The following is a 24,698-nucleotide window of genomic DNA, read 5'->3' on the forward strand; positions in this document are numbered from 1 at the left end:
GTGTGGAATTCTCTGCCTCAGAGGGCGGTGGAGGCAGGTTCTCTGGATACTTTCAAGAGAGAGCTAGATAGGGCTCTTAAAAATAGCGGAGTCAGGGGATATGGGGAGAAGGCAGGAACGGGGTACTGATTGGGGATGATCAGTCATGATCACATTGAATGGTGGTGCTGGCTCGAAGGGCCGAATGGCCTACTCCTGCACCTATTGTCTATTGTCTATTATGGTGCCCTGAAATGGGGGGGCTATGCATACACACAGCTGTAATTTCTACATGGTGAAACCAAAATGTATAAAAATACCCTTTAATAAAATCTGACAACATGCACTTTAACCACATGTGATTTTTTTAATTACTAATCTCAAATTGTGGAATACAGGGGCTCATAAATAAATGATGTGTCTTTGTCCCAAACATTATGGAGGGCACTGTAGACTAGACTGTGTGAAAAACAGCAGCTTCAATACAATTACATTCATTTGGGAGCTTTTTTTCTTAGTCTAGCATCCTTTAACTCAAACACAAAATGGTTGAGAGACAAACATATTTGTTTTCCTCAGAGAGGTCTTTCCATTTTCCCTCTACTTGGTTGATTACCTCAATTACATCCCCATCCCCACAGTTGCTGCGTGTAATTTTGAACTGTGTCAATGTCTAACCTACCTGAGTGAAAGAGTTGCTCCAATTCCTCCCTCCACAACCAGCAGCCACTTCTCAACACCTGTCAGCAATCAGAAGGGCAACATTCTGACATCACCACCCAAACTCCTCCTCCCATTGGTCAAAGAACAAGGTGCACCTACCCCTTCCTGCCCCTAAGCCCCTGTGAGCTGCATCCATGTTCCACCCACAACCCCACCCACGCTCATTGTTCCTGCCATCTTTGCCTCCGCCTTAAATTCAACATGGATATTTAGCAGATTTCCCGTGCTCCACCACTAGCCACCATTTATTAGTGATCCGTCAGAGGTCTGGCACGCTGCAAAACATTCTATGCAAGAATGGTAGATTAGTAAATCAGCTCTGCTTTAGGAAATCTAACAATTATTTGAAGATTTCCTTTGTACAGTCTACTGATGTTATTCCATCTGTTTAATCAACCCTAAAGCCACATAATCCTTTTGAGCAGGCATGGGATTTTAAAGGCCACAGGAATACTGCATTTTCTTAGGCATAAATATTGCATCCAATTGGTGTTACCCCTCTATTCTCTACTCCACCTTCTATGAGCCCCAACATATTCTGTCTTCTCCATTTACGCCTGAAAACAGCTGTCCAGCAGAAGGAGGCATTCATCATATTAGAAATACATGGCAGTTTCCTTACAATGTTGTAGATTTAAAGAAAATTTTATGACATAAATTGTCCATTTATATATTATCAACTAAAAATAAATATATTACAGGCAATATCTTAAGAATAAAAAAATAAATTGGAATTATTCTAAATTTATTCTTAGCAAGCAAGAATGAAGGACTTTGCATACACAAATTCATCTGCTGGGCGGGGCGCTACTCTGTGAGCGACTCGCGGCGCGCTGCTCCCGTATGTTTGCATGTTTTCTGAGTTGTTTAGTGTTTTTCTGAGAGTCATTAAGTGCGGTATTTAACGACAGCAAGTATGACTACCACGGTCAAGTATTTAGCGAGTTTGTGTGTTCTGACCACCTTTCTGGAACCAGTATTTGCGATATGTACTACACCGGCAAATCCCATGACACGCCATGGAGGGAGGCTCACCTACTCACGGGACACTTTGCTGGATCTGCGGCCTGCTTCCCTGGCTCTACAAGTGACACCTTCTTCCCTGAATGGGATTCCTCAGCTACAGAGGAATCATTACATCAAGTGCATTCGTAGGAAAAGGGGATCCAGAGGAGGAATACGGAACAGAATGAGGAGACGAGGTAGAAGGCTGCCACTACCTGCAATAACTCTCTCCAATGTGCGGTCACTACGCAACAAAATAACTGAACTTTCCGCACTCATCAAACTTGACTCAGACTACCGTCAAACAAGTCTCTTTTGCTTCACGGAGACATGGTTGTCAGAAGAAATAACCAATGTCGATATTGATGGATTTAAGATCATCCGTTTTGACAGAGACACTAGGATGACGCGGAAGTTGATTGGGGGTGGGCTCTGCATGGCTGGCAACACAGAGTGGGCTGTCAACTTCACTGTCAGAGAGACTGAATGCAGCAAACACCACAAAATCATGACGGTGTCGTTCAGGCCTCACTACCTTCCCCGTGAATTCACACAGATCACAGTTATCCTAGCGTATGTCCCTGGACCTGATAACGCATTTGCAGCGGAGCGCATTGCTGACTGTTTCAACAGAGCTGTCAATCAGAGCAGCGATCAGCCTGTCTTCCTGCTCGGGGATTTTAACAGATGCGATGTCACCACACTGCTTCCAAACTTGGAGCAGCATGTCACCACACCTACCAGACTTGACAGAACGCTGGATCTGTGTTTCGGTAACATACCGGGAGCCTATGTCTCAAAGCCCCGCCCACCACTCGGTCGTTCGACCACAATGTCATTCTGCTGCTTCCAAAATACAGACAAAAACTAAAAACAGAAGATATACAAACAAAAACTATTCAAGTCTGGAACGATGACTTTGTCGATGCATTAAGGGGCTGCATGGAGATCACTGGCTGGGAAATATTTTTCCAAAGTTGTGAGGGAGACCTAAATCTGCTGACAGACTCTATCTCCTCCTAGTTGTCATTCTGTGTGGATGCTGTTATACCAACAAAACAGGTCAAGCTGTACCCTAATAACAAGCCTTGGGTTACCAAGGACCTGAAGCAGTGTCTTAACAACAAAAAAGTGGCATTCCTACAGGGAGGCAAACACACAGTAAAACAGTATAATAGTGAGCTGAGAAGGAAGACCAGGCTGGCCAAACTCCACTACAAAAACAAAGTGGAGGAAAAATTCACCACTGGCAATGCAAGGGAGGCATGGCAGGGACTTAACACCATGATGGGCAGAGCCCAGAAACCGGCCCTGATCCAATGCTCTGACCCTGCCACCTTTGCTGAGCAACTCAACATCTATTACAGCAGGTTTGACAGGACACACCCCCAGAATGACTGGACCCTCACCAGCAGTTCATCAATCACAGTGGATAAAAGGAAGGTTACATCTATACTGGGCCGCATCAACCCTCACAAAGCTTCTGGCCCGGACAGGCTCAGGGGCAAGCTGCTGAGGGAATGCTCAGTTCAGCTGGGTGATGTTATCACTCAGCTATTCCAGCATCTCCTTGACTCCAGCTGTGTCCCACGGATGTGGAAGGAGTCCACACTCATACCGGTGCCGAAGAAATCTAACGCCAGGGAGATGAAGGACTACAGACCGGTGGTACTCACATCCATTCTTTCCAAGTGTATGGAGAGGGTGGTAAGTGATCACCTCACTGCTATGGTGGTGGACAGGCTTGACCCACTCCAGTTTGCCTATAAGGCAAGGCGTGGGGTGGAGGATGCCTGTTTGACTCTCCTGGACACAGTTAGCAGACAGCTGGACTCCCCACACCCCCACACACGGATTTTATTTATGGACTTTTCTTCAGCTTTTAACACAGTTAACACGGTCACCCTCTGCAACCGCCTTCTGGATCTACAAGTCAACCCATCACTTATCCTGTAGATAAAAGACTTTCTGCAGGACCGGCCTCAGCATGTGGTGGTAAATGGTTTTAAATCCAAGAACATAATTTTAAACACTGGTGTCCCCCAGGGTTGTGTCTTATCACCGATTTTATTTTCCATCTACACAAACAACATAACAAACAATAACAGTGACATTTCCCTTTTTAAGTATGCAGACGATATGGCCCTGGTGGCCCACATCAAGGATCACACTTCTCTGGCTGCCTACTATCAGCAGGTCAACACCCTGATGCTGTGGATCTAAGAGAGCTCTCTGGAGCTTAACATCTCCAAGACCAAGGAGCTGTGTTGTGGGGGGAGGTGAACATCTTCCCCCCAACCTCTCTTTGAACCTCTGAGGCTGAATGGGCAGACAGTTGAGCAGGTAGAGGCCTTTAGATACCTGGGCACAGAGATTGACACCCGCCTGTCCTTCTCCCAGCACACAGACTCTGTGTACAAGAAGGCACAGCAACGCCTGTTCCTGCTGAGGAAACTCGGGAGCTTTGATGTCAGACAGGACATTTTAACAGCTGTCTATAAATCACTTATAGAATCTGTACTCACCTTTAACATCACATCCTGGTTCACCCTCACCTCTGTCAAAGACAAATCAAAGCTTTCCCGGATCATCAATCAGGCAAGCAAAATAACTGGCAAAACTCAAAATCAATTATCAGTACTCCACACCCAGGCAGTTAAAAGGAAAGCCAATCTCATTACACAGGATCCCACCCACCCCCTGCACAAGTCTTTCCAACTTCTGCCATCAGGCCGCCGATATAAAGTCCCCCTATCCAAGAAAAACATCCACAAAAACTCATTCATACCCATTGCCATAAACAGCTTAAATAAAAAATGAACAATGGACAAATTAACCCTGACGCATTGTCACTTTACACGTATCCACAACTTTTATCTTGTCTATTTTTACAGTTTTTAATCTTTATATTTGCTTTTAAGATCGATACACACTGTGTGTGCTCGCAGAAATCTGTGTTGTGTGACTTCTTATCAGTACATTGTCCTGCCTGTATGTTGAGCCACGTCAAAGAAGATTTTCTGTTACGACAGACAATAAAGTTTTCTGAATCTGAATCTGAATCTGAATGTCACATAATAAGATTGTCTTAAAGGAAGACTGAAATCAAACAGACCACTGAAGCAAAGCTTTCAGCATAGATAACATTTAGCGAAACACAACCACATTCTCATTGGTATTAATAGCAGGCTCCTAACTGTACAAACACTGTACACATATTGACTTCTTAATGACACATTAAGAAAAACTGAAGCTTATTCATTGACTTGCTGCTAAGAATGGAGGAGCTTTTTGTTTTAGGCAGTAATCATGTTAATATATAATACTAAACTCAAATATCAATGATTTCATTGCAGTTCCAAAAAATGTAAAAACTGTTACGATTATATATTTCTCAGCCACTTCTTTTATAGAATCAGAATGATACATCACAGAAACAGGCCCTTCGGCCCAGCTTTTAACAACAGTACTGGAAAAATCAGAACATATACTTATGGGGGTGAGATGGTATTTTACATCAGTGATTCATGTAATTAGCAAGCTACCAAAATGTTGTGTTTGTGCTCTTTTAGTTTATCTCAGTTATGATGTAGCTGTGCATGTGTGTTTTTTGGGAAGGAAGGGGCAATTAGACCTGCCCAATTTCAAGTGATCTCATCTGGTAAATCTGCTACTGTGTGATGAAATAGGCTGTCAACAAAGACAATCCAGAATTACACACAGTATACAGTTCAGACCAACAGTCAAACACACAATGAAAACCAGATGTAGCAGTACATACAAAACTAGAATCAGAGTTAAATCTGTCATAATAGTATTAAATGATAACAAAATAAAGCTCTATTTGAATCCACTCTATGAAGCCCTCTTTTAAATCTCTGCATTCCCATGGATCAATGTTGTGCTATTTTTCAGACCAGGTTTGCTATACAGAGACTATAACTGGCATGGATGGACTTTAGTGCCATCTACAACATGATTTTTAAAAACTAGGAAAAATTGGCATTGCCCTTTTTGGACAACAATATTAAATATTATTGGGTACAGTTGCTTAGTTGACAGCAGATATGCTGCTGGACTTTATCTTTAAAGTGCTGGCCAGTGTGAGATCATTATTCTAGAATTGATCCTGCCACTCTTCATAGAAACATAGAAACATAGAAATTAGGTGCAGGAGTTCATTGCACCTCTTGTTCTTGTTGCCTCCTTTTTCAACCAGGTTGTTTGTCTTCAACAGCTTTCTTGGAAAGTGGGGAACCATTAGTAATTGCAGCATGTTGGCCATCCAAATACAATTCGGAACAGACATAAAGATCCACTGAGTGAAATTATATTGCATAAAATAATAGAGACAATCGGGAGACAACATATCAGTGTTTAGTGGTGGGTCAATGGTGGAGAGAGTCAGCGTCTTTAAATCCTGACTTTCAACATCTCGTATGATCTGTCCTGTGCTCAGCACAAAGATACAATTGTGAATAAGGTGCACCAAGGCCTCTGCTTAGAAGTTTGAAGAGATTTGGTATTTTTCTGGGTACTCTAACAAACTTTTACAGATGTACCATAGAAAGTAGCCTGATTGATTGGGCAATTACAATGCACATGAATGCAAAAGGCTGCAGAGAGTAGTGAACTCAGCCTAGTCCATCACAGGCACAGTACACCCCTCCATCATCCTGAGGCCCTGCTTCAAGAAGGCCACTTTGTCCAAGACAAGGCGAGAATTGTTGCACAACTCTAATGGCCTAACTAAAATAGGATTGCACCTCTCAGAGTAAGGTTGGATCTCCCAAAGCAATTGTTTAAATGATGATGCAGACTTTTTCAGGAGACAGATGATGTTACAGATTGCTCCATTCAATTTAGATGCCATGTTGGGAAAAGGAATAGCAGAGAAAGAAGCTGTTGGTTTTCATCCAGAGCTGGAGAGGAAACTCTGGGGTCAGAACAAGGGGCCGAATGGTCTACTCCTGCACCTATTTTTCTATGTTTCTATGTAGAACACCCCCCACCTTAACCAAGGTGGTTGGCTGAGTGCTTTGTGAAGATTGGGCTATTAGAGGATACTTATTTCTAGATGAAAGCAATTGTAAAACAATTTGGTATGAGTCTTAGCCAGTAGCGGCAGCAACTCCAGACCTTGGGTGCAGCACATTTCACCCCATCTTCTGTTTCTGGAAATACTTCACATTGAACAGAATTCTTATTAAATATAGTAAATCTAATTTAGGAAAGATAGCAGCCCATTTCCACATAGCAATTTAAAGCAAGCTACAAAATGTGAATTGCCATAAATGGTCTCGACATGTTGATCATAGCACCAAGGATAACTCCCATGTTTTCTTTAAAAGTGCTGAGAAACTTTTTGTATCCAATCTAGCGGAAGTGGGGGTTTCATTCAACATCTCATCTGAAACTTGGCATTGCCAACAGTGCAGCCTCCCTTAAAATGACCAGCACCTTAAAAATAAAGTCCAGCAGCACACCTGCTGCCAAGTAAGCAACAACTGTACCCAGTAATATGGAATATTGTTGTCCTAAAAGGGCAATGAGCTAATTTTTTCTAGTTTAAAAAAAAAACATTTTGTAGATGGCACCAAAGTCCATCCATGCCAGTAATAGTCTCTGTATAGCAAACTCCTCATAGTCTACATTTGTGTGCTGAAGTCTCTGGATTTGTCTTTTGTTTGCCACCAGTTCCATTCCTGGTTAAATAATCATTGATATTGGTCTAGGTATTGGCTTATTAATGTTATTCGTGCTGAAATACGGTGAAAAACTGTTTTGTGTGCTATTTAGACAAAACATACCACACATATGTACATCTGGTAGTGCAAAATAAATAAACAGAGTGCAGGATATAATATATCTATAGGTTTGACTCAAAATCTGCAATGCCTGTGGCTGAAGAGATGGGTACCAAACTATTGCCGGGGAGACATAAGCAAAAACTGCACACTTTGAACTTCAGTCAAATCATTTTGTATTTCTCTAAATGGATCACCAGACTTCAGACTTGTGAGGCATACACTGATGGACAGAGAAATAACAGTAAATGTCAATGCCGTTGAAGAGCTGTAGAAGGTTTGTTAAAAAATAGCAACCGACCAGTGTAATTACACCTACTTTAGCTCCGGTTTCTTTACAGGCAGGAACATTTAATTCCAAAAATATAACAATATTAGCATAAGACTAAAAATGGCCTAAAAAGAAAGGCTTATCATGCTGAAAGTCTATATCCAAAGTAAAATAAGAATGAGTGTAGGTTGAATTTTTAACCTATTATTTGCAACAATGATGGGTAAATGTATTTTGCTGCAAGTACATCTGTAAGAGGATATTTAACTTTTAAATATAATTACAGACTCTTGTGTATATATAGCTTAGTGCTGTGCTAGGTTATTGTTCCAAGTGTTTAGTGTAGACTGAGGGCTAGTCTATTTTTATGCATGTTATCAAAGAGTACCAAAATAAAAAGAGATTTAAGTTGGAAAGTTATATTTGAGATTGTAATCGCAGAGTAATTTTCATTTTTACACAAGTTATGCCCATTTCACCTGTCAGCTGCCACTCAGATACACCTTGAAAAGAAATACTGCAGATGTTGAAAATCTGAAATGAAACAAAACATATTAGACATGGATCTTATCTCACATTCACTAAAACATTAAGTTGTAAGTGGGTTAAAAATCCTGTCAGGCAGCATCTATCAAGAGAGGGGCAAAACCAATGTTTCAGATTGATGACCTTTCATTAAAACTGGGAAAGTGTTTTTTCCAAAGGGATTTTTTTTAAGATTTAAGTTGTCGAGAACATGAGAGGGGCAGAGGGGGCGAAAGGAGAGGTCAATCTTTTGACAGCCCCATGTGCTTAACTCAGAACCAGTCGCTGGTTACTGAGTTAAGCACATGGCCTATCAAACTTGGTCCATGCACAATTATTTGGCCTATCAAACTTGGTCCATGCACAATTACCCTACTTTACTCTCATTGTGGGTTCTAATTATTTCTTAAATGTAATTGCTGAATAGTGGGAATTCCAGTTTGCGATCCTTGGTGGAATCCAGGTAGGTGAGGAAGCATTTACTGAAGGAATGGATCTGGTGTAGAATGAAGTGAAGTTATGGTCCATTGCAGGTCTGGGTGAGTGAGGCCCGGAACTGCAGGAGAGTCAGAGCGAGGGCCTGCTGGTGCCAGTACATGTGATCAGTGTGGAACACAGGGCATGGTAGGAGAACTGTTGCGAGACGAGGTGGATTGACTGCCGGTACCTGAAATCTGGGGTGGGTCCGAACAGGGAAACCTGGAACTGGTGATGGAGCCCATGGGGCACAAAATGGAAATGCAGGCAAGTGCCGAGGAAACACGTGGCTGTGGTAGCGAGTTGAACCTGGGTTAAACCCGCTCTGTGGTCATAGAGTCGGAGAGCATTAGGAATCACAGTGGGGGAGCAGTGAGCAAGTGTCTTGCAAAACTCCCATTGGAGAACTACTTCAAAGTAGGAATACTATTTCTGTCATAGATGGGTCCCTCATATGTGACTCTTTTGTGTCCCGTAGTTCTGCTATCACTCCCCCTCTCCTCAGATGCAACAAGGAGAGAGACCCCCTGGTCCTCACCTTTCACCCCACCAGCCTCAGCATCCAACACGTCATTCTCTGCCATTTCTGTCATCTCCAACATGATCTCAACACTAATCACATCGTCCCATCTCCACTCCTTTCCACCTTCCACAGAGGCTGCTGCCTTTGTAACTCCTTGGCTCACTCATTCCTTCCCACCCAAACCACCGCCTCCCCAGGTACTTTCCGCTGTAACCACAGGATATACAACATTTACTCTTAGGTCTCCTCCTTCGACTCCATCCAGGAACCTCAATGGTCCTTCCAGGTGAGACAGAGGTTCACATGCAACTTCTCTAACTTCATGTACTGCATCCAGTGTTCCCGATGTGGACTCCTGTACGTTGGTGAGACGAAGCATAGCATAGCAACCGTTTTGATGATCGCACAATCAGTTCGCCAAGGCCTAAATAATCTCCCAATTGCTAACTATTTTAACTCTCCATCCAATTCCCACACTGACCTTCCTATCCTGGGCCTCTTCCATTGCCCTAGTGAGGCCACACATAAATTGAAGGAACAGGACCTCATATTTCACTTGGGTGGCTTACAATCCACCAGTATGAACATTGAATTCTCACGTTTTAGGCAACTTCTACATAAACTCTCCTCCCGCATCCCCTTGCTTTCTCTCCCATGTCCCCCCTTCCTCCACTACAAGTCCGTTACCAGTTCCACTGTTCTACAGTTCACAATGATGTGCCCCTCTTCGGATCACACCGTCCCTAACAAACAATTAGCCTATCAGGGAATCTCTGTGCAGAGGTCATCTGTTGCTGGCTCTGATTTATCTTGGCCTTTACTTGCCTCCAGTACCTTTCCCCCTACAATCAATCTGAAGAAGGGTCCTGACCCGAAATGTTACCTCTATATTTTCTCCAGAGATGTTGCCTGATGCGCTGAGTCACTCCAGCATTTTGTGTCCATCTTTGGTATAAACCAACATTTGCTGTTCCTTTTTATTACATTTCAAATGGCAGATCTGTTCAGGATTACTTTTTGAAAATCCATATCAATAAACTCCTGGAACAAAGCAAACAACCTGATCAAATGACTTTACCATCCATGTCCAGAGTTTATACAGAGATCTCGCACATGGCTCAGACTAGGAATGCTCTGCAATAATGGCAATTTGATATTTCATCATAATGGGACACGTTGGGCTTCTCCATGGCGGAGCTCCTAACAGCTATATGATCAAGTACAGAGTTCAAACTGCCGGACTGGTCATTGTGTCAGAAGATCTTAAATAAAGATATAGGAAGGAAAAGAAAATATGAAACCTGTCAGTGCCCTTGTCCCATAACTAGTCCATTTTTGGAAAGGACTATCGGTCTCAGTAAGAATGCTATTCAAAGTAAGCGCTGAAGCTAACAAGCAGCCAGGCCATTCAGAAAAAAAACATTTAAAGACCTTTCAATGATCAATGGTTCTATATTATTTGCATTTTTTTAATACAATTCAGTAAATTATTGCAGTAGCGAAGGACAATCCCCGATTAGCACCAAGTGTACAGAAATAGTCCACTGAGAGTGCATGCGTGAGTCGCTAGGTTTTGGCGCCATTTTAGAAGTCCAATCCGGTCTGCATGCTTGGTCTTCTGGAGTGGCGTCCTATCCATGTGAGCCCCAGGCTGCTGCAGAGTCTCCAGCTGTCGACTCCATCTGGATTATCCAGCGAACCATCATCCCTCTCCTCGCCCGACCACCTTCAGCCTTTGTACCCCGGAGGCAGCTCCCACAATCGACTTTGAGGGCTTGGAAGGTAAGACCCCAGTGCACTTTCCTGTTGGTCCCTACTCTTGCGTCTGCCATCTCTGATCCTCATGGCCTCCCTCTACAAGCTGTGGCCCGCCACTCCTGACTGTGCTCATGTGGGTCCTGTGCTGACGTGGGCCCCCTGCTGACAATCTCCTGTGTTTGAGCACCATTCATATTTTACAGTGTGCTTGTGCATTTCACTGATGTGGAAGTAATGTTCAGCTTGTTGAATGCTGACTGACACAATGGGACACACCCAGTGTCCATCAACAAGCACATTATATGCATGAGGCAATCACACACAATACTGCTGATCACTCATCATAAACTGTTTTACATTTCAAACATGTGCTATGCAATTGAATTTCCATAGCCTAAATATTCATAGCACATTTAGCTCAATGGTCTATGCACTGTTTATACTTCCATAGAAGTCTCTTCCTAATGTTTTATCCCTGGCAGCACACTGTCTCTTTCTCCTTCAGGTTTTTAAAACCACTTAAACTTTTTCTACTTCTTGCGTATGGCATGCACAGGATAAAGTTGTAGATCAAGGGTAGACATCCAGGCCAGGACAGCATCAGTTACTGGGTGGATGGCTTTGAGGCCACAAACACATCAGTACTGATGTGACCCCTTAAACACATCAGTTCTGTTTGGCGATGCAGATCTGTATTTTTATCTCTATTGTTGCAATGCGGACATTCCTGGCAAGGCAATCAGTATTTGTCATAAAAGGGGAGGTACTATCACATTGTGGTCCTTCCCCTTCTCCCACCCCCCCCCCCCCCCCCCCCCCCCAATCAGGCTAACGCAGGCTCACGCTCACACTAACACACTATCACACTCTCACACACAGGTTCATCTAGTAATTAAGACACAATCACATTGCTTGCTATCTGCTTCTTAGGCCATACCAACCAAGGTTTACTAATTACAGCCATTTACTAACGCCACACTTTTCACCATTGTTTGATACTAGCTTATTTTTATTAGAAAACTGATACATTTAGCCTCTAGTCTAATTACTGTACTCTATTGCACAAATGTCAAAGATTAGTCACTCTGATTATCTAATTTTACCAGTTTGGATATACGTGTAGATAAAAAGACTGGGAATTAAAAAAAAATCCATTCTTGATATCAACTAAAAAAATCCACAATTTATTTTAAACATTTCATAAGGAATAATCAATTAGTCATTTAAAAAAATGAGAGAAGAAAAAGAAAACAGCTTAATTATCCGGCATTTATTTTATTCTAAGACTCAATACAAGTATGACAAATAAGGTAGCTGGACAAAATATTAATGTTATAATATACAATGCATTTGCTACAGACATCAGATGAAAGATAACAAAATGTATTTTCTTGCAGAAATTATCCAAGATTTAGCACAAACAGGCAAAACAGATTTCAGGCACTTAAAAAGGAGATCAGGATCATTCGGTACTAGATTGTGCTTGATCTTAAGATCCAAAATGGTCAGCGTTACTGGGTCAGGAGAGCTATCTGTTGGTGCTGTTTCAACTCAGCTCAGCACCCTCATTTCCATCTCAGTAGCTCCTTCATAAAACAAGCGCACTGCTCCGTTGTTACAACTGTCCCATATGCTGCCATTGATTTGGTAGAATAGCATTTTCTTTTTCACACCAGATGGTGACCAATTCACAGGATACAGCCTCACGTGCTAAGTGTCGCGCTGTACTCGCGTGTCTATTTTGATTGTGAGAATGAGCACTGGTAGAGCGATGCTTAAACTTACATTCTCCACATCCATTGATGATAACACCATCCAATTAGAATATGCACTAAAAGTATCTTGGCATCATCTTAAATGTCAAACAAAACCATTTGGTTATTTCACATTAAGGGAAATTGAGATTGGGATTTTTCTCTAAAATGTGTTGATACTGGGTCAATAAAAGTCTGAAAATGAGATAACTAGACGTTTGCTATGCCAGGATGTAATATTGGAGTAAAGTAAATTTTTGACAACCCAAAATACCGTCCGTCTATTCCCTCCACAGATGATGCCCGACTGAATTACTCCAGCGCTATGCATTGTGCACAGAGAGTGGTGAATCTCTGGAACTCTCTGCCACAGAGGGTAGTTGAGGCCAGTTCATTGGCTATATTTAAGAGGGAGTTAGATGTGGCCCTTGTGGCCAAGGGGATCAGAGGGTATGGAGAGAAGGCAGGTACGGGATACTGAGTTGGATGATCAGCCATGATCATATTGAATGGCGGTGCAGGCTCGAAGGGCCGAATGGCCTACTCCTGCACCTAATTTCTATGTTTCTATGTTTCTATGATTCCAGCATCCATCGTTCCATTTGTCTCCGTTTTTGAGAGACAGTTTTATTCAGTTTTAAGGGGCTGAATGTTATATTCCCGCTCAAAAATTCCTTATATGCAGGTCTCAGCACTCCAACAAACAGATCTCTAGATTTTCACTTTGTATCTAAGGACTAATGAGCTGCAGGAAGCAAGTCATAGAGAAACCCAGCTCCTTTTGTTGATACAATAGACCCGCCCTCATTTTGCCATAATACCACATAATAAAATCAGTAAGGAATTTAACTGCCTGCCTCTCAGCAGACCAGCACGCACAGGTGCAGTATCAATTTTGATATTGAGTGTGCTATTTCTTCACACCAGCTCGAGTTTATATTCTCATAGGGTGGGACGGTCCATTGACACGGGCCAATTAAAACTGGATACAATTCATCCAAAATGGTACAATATCTATTCCGGAAGCTATTTTACATTATTTTGTGGATCTTGGCTTTACATTCAAACTTTATTCTGGATGAACCAAACATTTAAGGTGTAATTTTGTCCTTTACATGAATTTATGCAGAAGATGAGACTGACACAATCAGAAATGATTCTTATTGTGACGATAATCAGTGATCAAAAGTTTATTCTGATTCTAGTGCTACTTTTAGTTTGACAACTATGCAAAGGTTATGATCCTTACCTTTGCTAGCTGTGCCCACTGACCCACAGGGTTCAGCTTGTTACAGATATCCTGCAAGTGGAGTTCCAGATCTATTCCTGTCCCTCCCTCCTGTTTGTTTTCACTCGACAGCTTGGTGGAAATGTTTCCCACAAATAGCTTTCCTAGTCTTCTCCTTCTCAGTGATCTTTCCCTTTCTTTGATCTTTGTTTTCTCAGCTCGGTGTAACCCTTGCCCACCCAGCCTTTGGCTGATCGCATTGCACAACCAGCAGATAGCAGCATGCTGTCCCAGCTGTGACGGGAACTGGTACAGTGGCCGAGTTCTGCTGACCTAGTCCGAGACGAGCTGAGTTGCCAGAAAATGCAGAAACGCTCCCGTGAGACCTCAGGTGGGATGCAAGCATGTCTACCTGCAGAACCCGAAACATGTGAGCAGAGAAGCAAGAAACCTTTACTGCCTCTGTCAGTCACTTGCAAACACCCTTGCAACGTTATCATTCAAATTAAACTCTCAGGTAGACTGTGTCCACAGTGATGCATCAACGAGTTCTAAAAATGACCTGGCACATTCTTCCACCTTCAACTGATTATTGTCAGCAAGTGGTTACTGTAGCAACTGGATGCTTATCGCCTTTGCATGTCTTTCCCTTCATCAAGTCAGTACAGGTTTTAATTTACTTCCGTTAAAAATTTGAGACTAAGGAATGCCATGTGATACATGAATATCATTCACAAGATTTTTTTGAAGCTTCTAACACCCTCATTTGCTTCATACCGAGGGAACCCATGGCCATAATTGCTACTGATTAAAGTGTTGGACTTGCTGTCTACTTTTCTGCTGAGTGGGGATAATTTAAATATCCACAGAATAAGCTCAATTTCAAACCCTTTTTATGAAAGCATTTCCCACCTCATTATAGCACAGTACTAATGTCATCTAATTCCTCTGGCTGCTTTTGCTTGCTTGGGAGTGATTTTAAATATTCAAGATGCCTTCTTGCATCCTCCTGGTTCTGCCGCACATAGTACACTACATAAGATATCACCATGGTGAACCAGCCAAACATCGTGACCAGCATTGCCACATCGGTTGTCTTTTTCGACAGGTTACAGAGGTCAGCTTCACTGGCAGCATTGAGGAAGGACTTGCCAGTGTGTTGCTCCAGTACGGCGGTCTCACAGATGATGTTGCCGGCTGTTTCATGTTTGGAGGGCATGTCGTGCAGTACCTGCTGGAGGGTGCAGTCACAATGCCACGGATTGTCAGAAATCTGGGCTCGGCCTTTGAGCTTACTGAAAGTGTCTTTGTGCACGCTTCGAATTTTGTTGTTCGTAAGATCAAGAGTCTGCAAGGTATCCGACACCCCTTTGAACGCCTGCTCCTCTATGGATTCAATAACATTTTTGGACAAATTAAGTACTTTGAGCTGATACAGGTCTTTGAAGATTTCATTGGGAACAGACCTGATTTGATTGGAGTCCAAGTAAAGTAAGGCAGTGTCTGGGGGCAGGTCCTTGGGAATCTCTTTCAGGTTTGCGTTGCTGCAGCTTACATTTAAGCTGCTGATGTGAGAACACAGGCACCCCTTAGGACACATGCTGGTGGAGTGAAAGCACAGTATCAAGAGCACAAAACTCTGCAGCAAAAAATACGTGGAGAGAGAGCGAGCTAGGAATAGGTCCATCAGCTTCATGCTGGGATGTCTGCATAATCACATGGCCAGCTACTTCATCCAACAATATGTGTCCAGTGCACTGTCATGATTCTTTCCTTTACCGCAGGCATCTTGGTCAGGTCACACACGCTGCCCACTTACATGACTTTTAGAGGTATTTTATCTGAAACAGAAATGTATGCATTTTATAAATTATGCAGCAAAATTAAAAAATGGACAGTTTATTTAAAATACAGACTATGGTGAACTCAATGATCCTTGATGTTGATTGCAAGATATTCCAAGTGATAGTTTCACCTCTCCCTGTACTTGCTAAATTGCACTTCCCAGTTTGCCCTCGTTCATCTCAGCTTCACCCATGCCTCATCTTCACCATTCATGGCTCAGCAGTTAAGCAATGTGCTCCAGCCAAAGAGAGACACACAAGGCTCGAGTAACTCAGTGGGTCAGGCAGCACCTCTGCAGTAAAGGAATAGGTGCAGGAAAGAACTGCAGATGTTGGTTTAAATCGAAGGTAGACACAAAATGCTGGAGTAACTCAGCGAGACAGGCAGCATCTCTGGAGAGAAGGAATAGGTGATGTTTCGTGTCAGGGTCATTTTCTCCAGAGATGCTGCCTGACCTGCTGAGTTACTCCAGCTTTTTGTGTTTGGCTTCTGTATTTCCTCCCGACACAATGTGCTCCAAAATTTCCATTCCCTTCCTCAAATCTTTTGTCCTTTTCCATATCTCACCATCGTCGAACACTCCCTTAAACCTTTCCCTTCAATCATCCCATTGAACACGGTTGTGGTAATTTCCTCCCATGAAGAATCTTGCAAAATGTTTCTCTCACGAAAGGTGCAACAAAATGTAGAAACATAGAAAAATAGGTGAAGGAGTAGGCCCTTCGGCCCTTCAAGCCAGCTGATCATGGCTGATCATCTAAAATCAGTGCCCCCTTCCTTATTTTTCCCCATATCCCCTGATTCTTTTAGCCCTAAGAGCTAAATCTAACTCTCTTGCCAGTGAATTGGCCTCCACTGCCCACTGTGGCAGAGAATTCCACAGATTCACTACTCTCTGGGTGAAAAAGATTTTGCTCATCTCAGTCCTAAATGGCCTACCCCTTATTCTTAAATGTTACCCCTAGTTCTGGACTCCCCCAACATTGGGAACATTTTTCTTGCATCTAGTTTGTCCAATCCTTTAAGAATTGTATATGTTTCTATAAGATACCCCCTCATCCTTCTAAATTCCAGTGAATACAAGATGTATGTTTACTGAATCATTTCTCAGTCCTTCGGATTTCTGACAGGTGACTTCCATAGAAGAAAATCGAACATGCCATCCAAACGCAAGTAAATCAAACAAGACATGCTAAAGTAAATAGATCCACGGTTACACTCCGCAGTGAATATTCATTTTTAAGTACATGGTGCACTTGAAATTCAAATCCATCCTTTTGACGAAAAAGAGACAGACGAAGTAGAGATAGAAGCAAGACAGGCAAAGGGTATGAATAAATCAAGTTGAAAAACTGAAAACAAAAACACCTCAGAATTGGAGAGTTGCCAAAGTTAGACTATCTAAATAGAGGCAGACTTGAGTTGCAGGTTTCTAAAAGTAGGAATTACTCTGAATAAAGTAGCATGTCTGGAGGCTCGTCTTGTTGTAGGGATGTGACGCAAAGCAATAAGACAGTTATAGTTTAGGGTAAGTCCAGTGCAGAGCTAAAAACGTCACATTGCCAAATAAAAGATTCAGGAGAAAGAATTACGAAGATGGAACACCAATATTCAAAAAGTAATTTATTACTGCATTAAATTAAATATACAATCCAAGATGATGGGAAAGTGAAATTAGAGTTTAGGATTAATTCTAGCATTTACTTTTGTTTACCGAATAGCAAGTAGACCGAGGAAGCAATATCTCTGAAAGATAATAGCATAACGGTGAATTGTTTCCAAAAATAGACGAGTAAAAGCAATGCAATTGGTAAAGAGAAAGGAAATTGTAAGGGTCTCGACCTGAAACGTCACCTATTCCTTCGCTCCACAGATGCTGCCTCACTCACTGAGTTTCTCCAGCATTTTTGTCTATAAAGGAAATTTTACAATGTGTCCAAGACTGGCAAATGGTTTATTGTGTCTGTGCCAATCCTTAACCAATCAATTAAAATAAATTTAACTCCTACGATCTCTCAACCTCAGCTATGCACTTTAGCCAAAAATGCCACCCTCCAATTGGGTATTAAAGGAAGGCATTATGCAGAATAATAATCCATTACACTATGATTAACACACAAATAATAACTTCCTTTTCTCTTCCCTGAATGCCCCTACTTATCAAATTTTCCCATAAAAAATAATTTAGTTTAGAGATACAACGAGGAAACAAGCCCTTACACCCAATGAGTCTGTGCCAGCTAATGTTCACCCATCCACTAATTCTATTATACACATGAGGAACAATTTACAGAAGCAATTCACCTACAAACCTGCATATCTCTGGAATGCGGGAGGAAACCGGAGTGGTCATAGGAATAATGTACAAACTCCATACAGATGGCACTCGTAGTCAGAATCAAACCCGACTCTCTGGTGCTGTTAGGGTGCAACTCTACTGTTGCAACACTGTGCCATCAATAGTCTACTGAACAGAGAAATTCAACACTTTGTACTCAGAAATTGGTTTTATTCATTTCAAATTTAAGTATTGGAACGTAGCCGTTACTATAAATTGCATTTAACAAAATAGGTAGTAAATTTCCAGAAAATATGACTTCATCACAAGCTCATAACATTGATTACTATTTTACTATGACCCTCATCACTGTTCCTCAAAGTAAAGTCCCTAGTCATTTTATTGAGAAGTCTTGAATAAAAATATATAAAATCTCTCCAGAGATATAGCCTGTCCCACTGTTACTCCAGCATCTTGCGTCTACCTTCAATTTAAACCAGCATCTGCAGTTCTTTCTTACATATAAAATCTATTTCATTGTTTTGTCAGCATACCCCACTTTATTCCTATTGTTTTCTATTTCTTGCATGCCATTGAATTCTCACACAGACTTTATTCCATTTTATACCACCCAAAGTTGTGCATGTTACTCTAACTGGGGTTGCAACAATATTACTTACAAATTTATCGCAACTTCTTTATTTTTTTACTTCGATGTCTTTACATTTAGACTTGTGTGTGATAATTTTGTGGTTTTATTCCAACTGCACTTACAAGGAAGTGCCTGAACTCTTGGGTCTCTGTTTCATCGAAGTGATTTTCGAATGGTGCAATTTCAAGGTAGTCCAACACTCCGATCTACATATACCTTCTTATAAATCAGTTAAACCCTCTTCCCCACTCTATGCTTCAGAGAATACTAAACTTCTATATATCCACAGAACATTTCAAGATTGTTGGTACACAAAAATGCTGGAGAAACTCAGCGGGTGCAGCAGCATCTATGAAGCGAAGGAAATAGGTAACGTTTCGGCCCGAAATGTTACCTATTTCCTTCGCTCCATAGATGCTGCTGCACCCGCTGAGTTTCTCCAGCATTTTTGTGTACCTTCGATTTTCCAGCATCTGCAGTTCCTTCTTGAACATTTCAAGATTGTTTCCTACTTTCAGGATCAACTCAGAATACACCAAGAAAAGAACTGGACGTCTTAACTAGCTCTTGCATCCTTCGCTGCTAACCCTCATTCAATGTGTGCAATGTCCATTTGTTGGTTTGCAGATTCTGAGGAGGCCATTTCAAGACATTAGACTATCTGAACGAACTGTGGATGTCATCACAAAGGCATGGAGGGACAGTACCAAAAAAACAGTACGCCACTCATATTAAGAAGTGGGAAGCTTTCTGCCATGCAAACGATATAACATACAACATAGTTCGGATAACAGATGTCTTGGAGTTCCTATCAGCCCTGCACTATGACAATAAATTAAGTTATAGCGCAATCAACAGTGCCAGATGTGCACTATCCACCTATCTGACACTGGAGGCAGGGCACGGGCCGATAGGAACGCACCCCTTCGTAATAAAATTCATGAAGGGAATTTACAATTTGATACACGGACACATGGGATGTGAGCATGGTACTGACCTTACTTCGTCAGTGGGGACAGCCAATGGCCTTATCTTTGTCAAAACTAACATTGAAAGTGGTTATGCTGATGGCGCTAATAACAGCCCAAAGAGTCCAGACACTACAAAAACTACGACTGGACCACATGACCAACGACATGAATAACATAACATTCATTGTTAAGGACCTGATCAAACAGAGCAGGCCAGGAATGCCAGGGATGAAGGTCCAGTTCCTGGCATATCCAGAGGACCAACGATTGTGTGTGGTAACACATTTACACCACTACCTGAGAGTCACGGAGAACCTCAGAGACTCAGAACAATCGTTCCTCATCAGCCACAAGAAACCACACCGAAAGGTGTCAACACAAACTATCTCCAGATGGTTAAAGGAGGTAATGGTGGTATCGGGAATAAATACACATATCTTTAAATCTCACTCCACCAGGGCTGCATCTATGTCGGCAGCAAGAACGATGGACGTGCCCCTTGATGACATCCTAGCGGCTGCAGGATGGGTGAACGAAAGAACGTTCCAGCGGTTTTATTTTTAAGTTTGTCTTTACTAACTACGTTATGTCTGAATGCTTTAATAATACTCTCATCCATGGACAATCCATTCAGTGTGTGACGCCTGGATTCATAACCGGCGTGAAATCACAGAGCTTTGAAATCTTCACGTAGTCACTCACGTGACTCCGAAGTAAAATAGTAAGATTAAATGAGAATTTACCAGTTTAAAGTTTGGTCTTGATTTTATGAGGAGTTACGATGAGCGATTACGTGCCCACCGCTCCCACCCTCATATTATCAAGGTCATATGGAAGTTCTAGTTTTTCACAATCTTACTATTCTCAGGTCTTCTTTTTTATCTGTGATTTAACACCGCTGCTTTGAAGATTGACGCGCACGCAGACGGACAGCCCTTCTTCACGTAATCGCTCATCGTAACTCCTCATAAAATCAAGATCAAACTTCAAACTGGTAAGTTCTCGTTTAATCTTACTATTTTAATTCATAATGTGCCACAAAGGAACACGTTGATAAGATTGGCTAATGTTTTTTCAAAATTATTGTAATGTTATTAATATAGTTAACCAGAGATTATTGCTGGGATCTTTGAGCAAAATTGAATCACTGCAAATTTACATTTTAATAATTTTACCTTCCCAATAACTTAACCTTCTCAAAGGGGTGTGCCCAGTGTCTGCACAACTTAAAGGGCTTATTCGTACTTAGTCTCTTCCACAGATTTATTTTGGGCTCTTCACCACTAGACCTCATGTGATCATGATCTCCACACCCTCCTCATCTGATCATTGCCTATTCATTCTTCCCTCAGATGATTGTGACCACACTCCCTTGCCCTGACCAAACGATCAAGGTTGTAATTTTCCCCTCCTCCCACACTGCCTAAAAACCCAGACACACCCTGTTGCAAACCACCCCATCCCTTTCACCCCAAGCCTTTGTCAACCACATCCTTCCTTCACTCTTGCAACCAATGGACATTGGACATTGCCACAGCCTTCTACAAAACATGCAACGGTCCGCTGCGCATCAACAGTAAATCAGGTATAGTTTGTTGCCTGCTAACCCACTTACCTTCTGCATGTTTGATGTACTAATCCAAGATAATGGCATGACATGCACCGGCCACCACCCAGCTGTGGGAGCATATCATTCACACCCTGTACCTCCAGCTTTTTTGTGTAACCTTTATAGATTGCTGTACTGATAGACCATCAAGAAATAAAAAACTGGCCTGCTCTACATGTTTGAGCAAATACACCTTTGCAAAGGCCAAATAATTTCGAGGCTCTGTTTCCATATTTCTCCGGAATTCCTTTAAAGAAATATTATTCATAAACACAAAGCTCAGGGATGGCACTGGATAATGGGACATATATCAAATTAGTTTCTGCTTCCTATGCTCCAACAGCTTCACCTGACCGCCTGGCTTAATTACCTCAAAGCACAGATTTGATCTGAGTTTATTACAAACTTAGAAACTGCCATAGAGGTGTTCACAATGCAGTGTAGTTGCATCTACAAGTTTGTGCTTCCAAATTCGCTCATATCGCTGAACTCTCCCGGCAGACCCATTGTCTCTGCCTGTTCATGCCCCACCGAACTCATCTCCACATACCTTGACTCCATACTATCCCCCTTGGTTAAATCCCTTCCCACCTATGTTCTAGACACCTCAGACACTCTCCGCCGCCTCCGCGCATTCCACTCTCTAGGCCCCCACCACCTCATCTTCACCATGGATGTCCAGTCACTCTACACCTCCATCCCCCACCAGGATGGCCTCAAAGCCCTCCGGTTCTTCCTCGACCAGAGGAGCAACCTATACCCAGCCACTGACACCCTCCTCCGCCTAGCGGAGTTAGTCCTCACCCTCAACAACTTTACGTTTGACTCCTCCCATTTCCTCCAAACACAAGGCGTAGCTATGGGCACACGCATGGGCCCCAGCTACGCCTGCCTCTTTGTCGGGTACGTTGAACAATCCTTGTTCAATACGTACCAGGGCCCCATCCACGACCTCTACCTCCGTTACATTGACGACTGCTTTGGGGCCACCTCCTGCACCCACACACAACTGACTGACTTCATCCACCTTACCACTAACTTCCATCTGGCACTCCAATACACCTGGACCATTTCCGACATTTCCCTACCATTCCTTGACCGCACCATCTCCATCGCAGGGGACAGACTTCTGACCGACATACACTACAAACCAACTGACTGACATGGCTATCTGGACTACACGTCTTCCCACCCTGCCCCATGTAAAGACTCCATCCCCTACTCCCAATTCCTCCGCCTACGCCGCATCTGTTCCCAGGATGAGACGTTCCACACCAGGGCATCGGAAATGTCCTCGTTCTTCAGGGAACGGGGATTCCCCTCCGCCACCATAGATGAGGCTCGCACCAGGGTCTCATCTATACCCCGCAACACTGCTCTCTCTCCCCATCCCCGCACTTGCAACAAGGGCACAGTCCCCTAGATCCTCACCTTTCACCCCACCAGCCGGCAAATACAACAAATAATCCTTCGCCATTTCCGCCACCTCCAACGTGACCCCACCACTCGCCACATCTTCCCATCTCCCCCTATGTCTGCCTTCCGCAAAGACCGCTCCCTCCACAACTCCCTTGTCAATTCTTCCCTTCCCTCCCGTACCACCCCCTCCCCGGGCACTTTCCGTTGCAACCGCAAGAAATGCAACACTTGTCCCTTTACCTCCCCCCTCGACTCCATTCAAGGACCCAAGCAGTCGTTCCAGGTGCGACAAAGGTTTACCTGCATCTCCTCCAACCTCATCTACTGCATCCGCTGCTCTAGATATCAGCTGATTTACATCGGGGAGACTAAGCGGAGGTTGGGCGATCGTTTCGCCGAACACCTCCGCTCAGTCCGCAATAACCTACCTGAACTCCCGGTGGCTCAGCACTTCAACTCCCCCTCACATTCCCAATCTGACCTCTCTGTCCTGGGTCTCCTGAGTGAGCAACACCGGAAATTGGAGGAACAGCACCTTATATTCCGCCTGGGTTGCTTGCGTCCGGATGGCATAAACGTTGAATTCTCCCAGTTTTGCTAGCCCTTGCTGTCTCCTCCCCTTCCTTAACCCTCGAGCTGTCTCCTCCCATCCCCCCGCCCTCGGGCTCCTCCTCCTCCCTTTTTCCTTCCTTCTCCCCCCCACCCCCCATCAGTCTGAAGAAGGGTTTCAGCCCGAAACGTCGTCCATTTCCTTCGCTCCATAGATGCTGCTGCACCCGCTGAGTTTCTCCAGCATTTTTGTGTACCTAGGATGCATAAGCAAGTTTGCTTATATTCCAATCCACAGTTGCACCACAGTGGAATCTTCTGGTGCTCTTGTCAATTGTCAACATCTGCCACCAGTGTTTGTTTGCAGGATAGCTGGGTTAAAAGGAGGCCCATTAATGCCCCTGGGGCAGGAGATCATGATTGATTTCTCTAACTTCAAGTAACCCTTGTATCCCCTCTCTCTTTGTCCCTCCCCCACCCTAGTCGCCATACTAGTTTCACTGTTGTCCTGGTGCATCTCATTGTCTGTATAACTCGTTATCACTTTGCCCACAGCCAACAATGGGCTATTGTGGGCTCCACCTTTCCTTGCTCATCGTTCATTTTTTGCATATCTTTAATTCATATGTTCTATGTCTCTTTATATCACCGTTTGAAGTTGTTTGCTGGACTAGCCTTTTCATGATGACTTGCTTCCACTCTGTTTCTAAAGGAACTAATTGGGCTAACGTAGGAACCACAGACACGTCCACCGATGGGGCAGCAGGGGCCTGACTGGACAGCAGGTGGGTGGTTGGTGAGTGGGCCGGGTTGCTCTCGGTGAACAGCTTTCAAGTTCTGTATCATATCTTGAAAACCCCTTTACCACTTTCAGCTGGCATGGGCCAGAAGTCAGTGGAGAGAAGTTTTATTTTTTTGAATGGGATCATTCGACAACATCCTTGAATATTTTCCACTCTCTGCCTGGTGATCTCCACCCACGACGGAGCTTGGAATAGAGCATTTGTTTCAGGAGTCTGGCGTCAGACATGCCAGTGATGTGGTTTGCTCAGTGTAGCCGACTGAGTGTAATTATAGTGAGATCACCCTTGGATAGTTGTTCCGTTCTGTGCTATGTGGGGCTGGTTGAGTCTCAGTCTAATTTACTTGAATAGTTTAACTGTGGATATTGTGGGCTGCTTTGAACTGGTCTCGAAACAGAATATCACTGTCACTCATTCAATGAAAAAGACCTACATGTAAACATAACTTGTGACTATCAATCTCCAACTGAATTGTAAGAATGATGCAAACCAGATAACAAGATATAAGCGCACAGCACAATC

At 43.1% G+C, this 24,698-nt stretch overlaps 1 protein-coding gene across 1 annotated transcript in view; it reads right to left on the reverse strand.

Annotated features, from left to right (window-relative positions):
• Nucleotides 1-12,347: 12,347 nt before the first annotated feature.
• The window catches only part of lrrc3b (leucine rich repeat containing 3B), a 52,678-nt gene continuing 40,327 nt past the window's right edge, over nucleotides 12,348-24,698 (reverse strand). Inside the window, exon 2 of the mRNA XM_055660481.1 lies at nucleotides 12,348-15,891. Within this exon, the coding sequence (XP_055516456.1) occupies nucleotides 14,967-15,746 (780 nt within the window). The 5' untranslated portion in view covers nucleotides 15,747-15,891 and the 3' untranslated portion in view covers nucleotides 12,348-14,966. The remainder of the gene's footprint in view (nucleotides 15,892-24,698) is intronic.

The sequence above is a fragment of the Leucoraja erinacea genome, chromosome 2 (genome assembly GCF_028641065.1).
Source record: "Leucoraja erinacea ecotype New England chromosome 2, Leri_hhj_1, whole genome shotgun sequence".
In the NCBI taxonomy this organism is placed as follows: Eukaryota; Metazoa; Chordata; class Chondrichthyes; order Rajiformes; family Rajidae; genus Leucoraja; species Leucoraja erinaceus.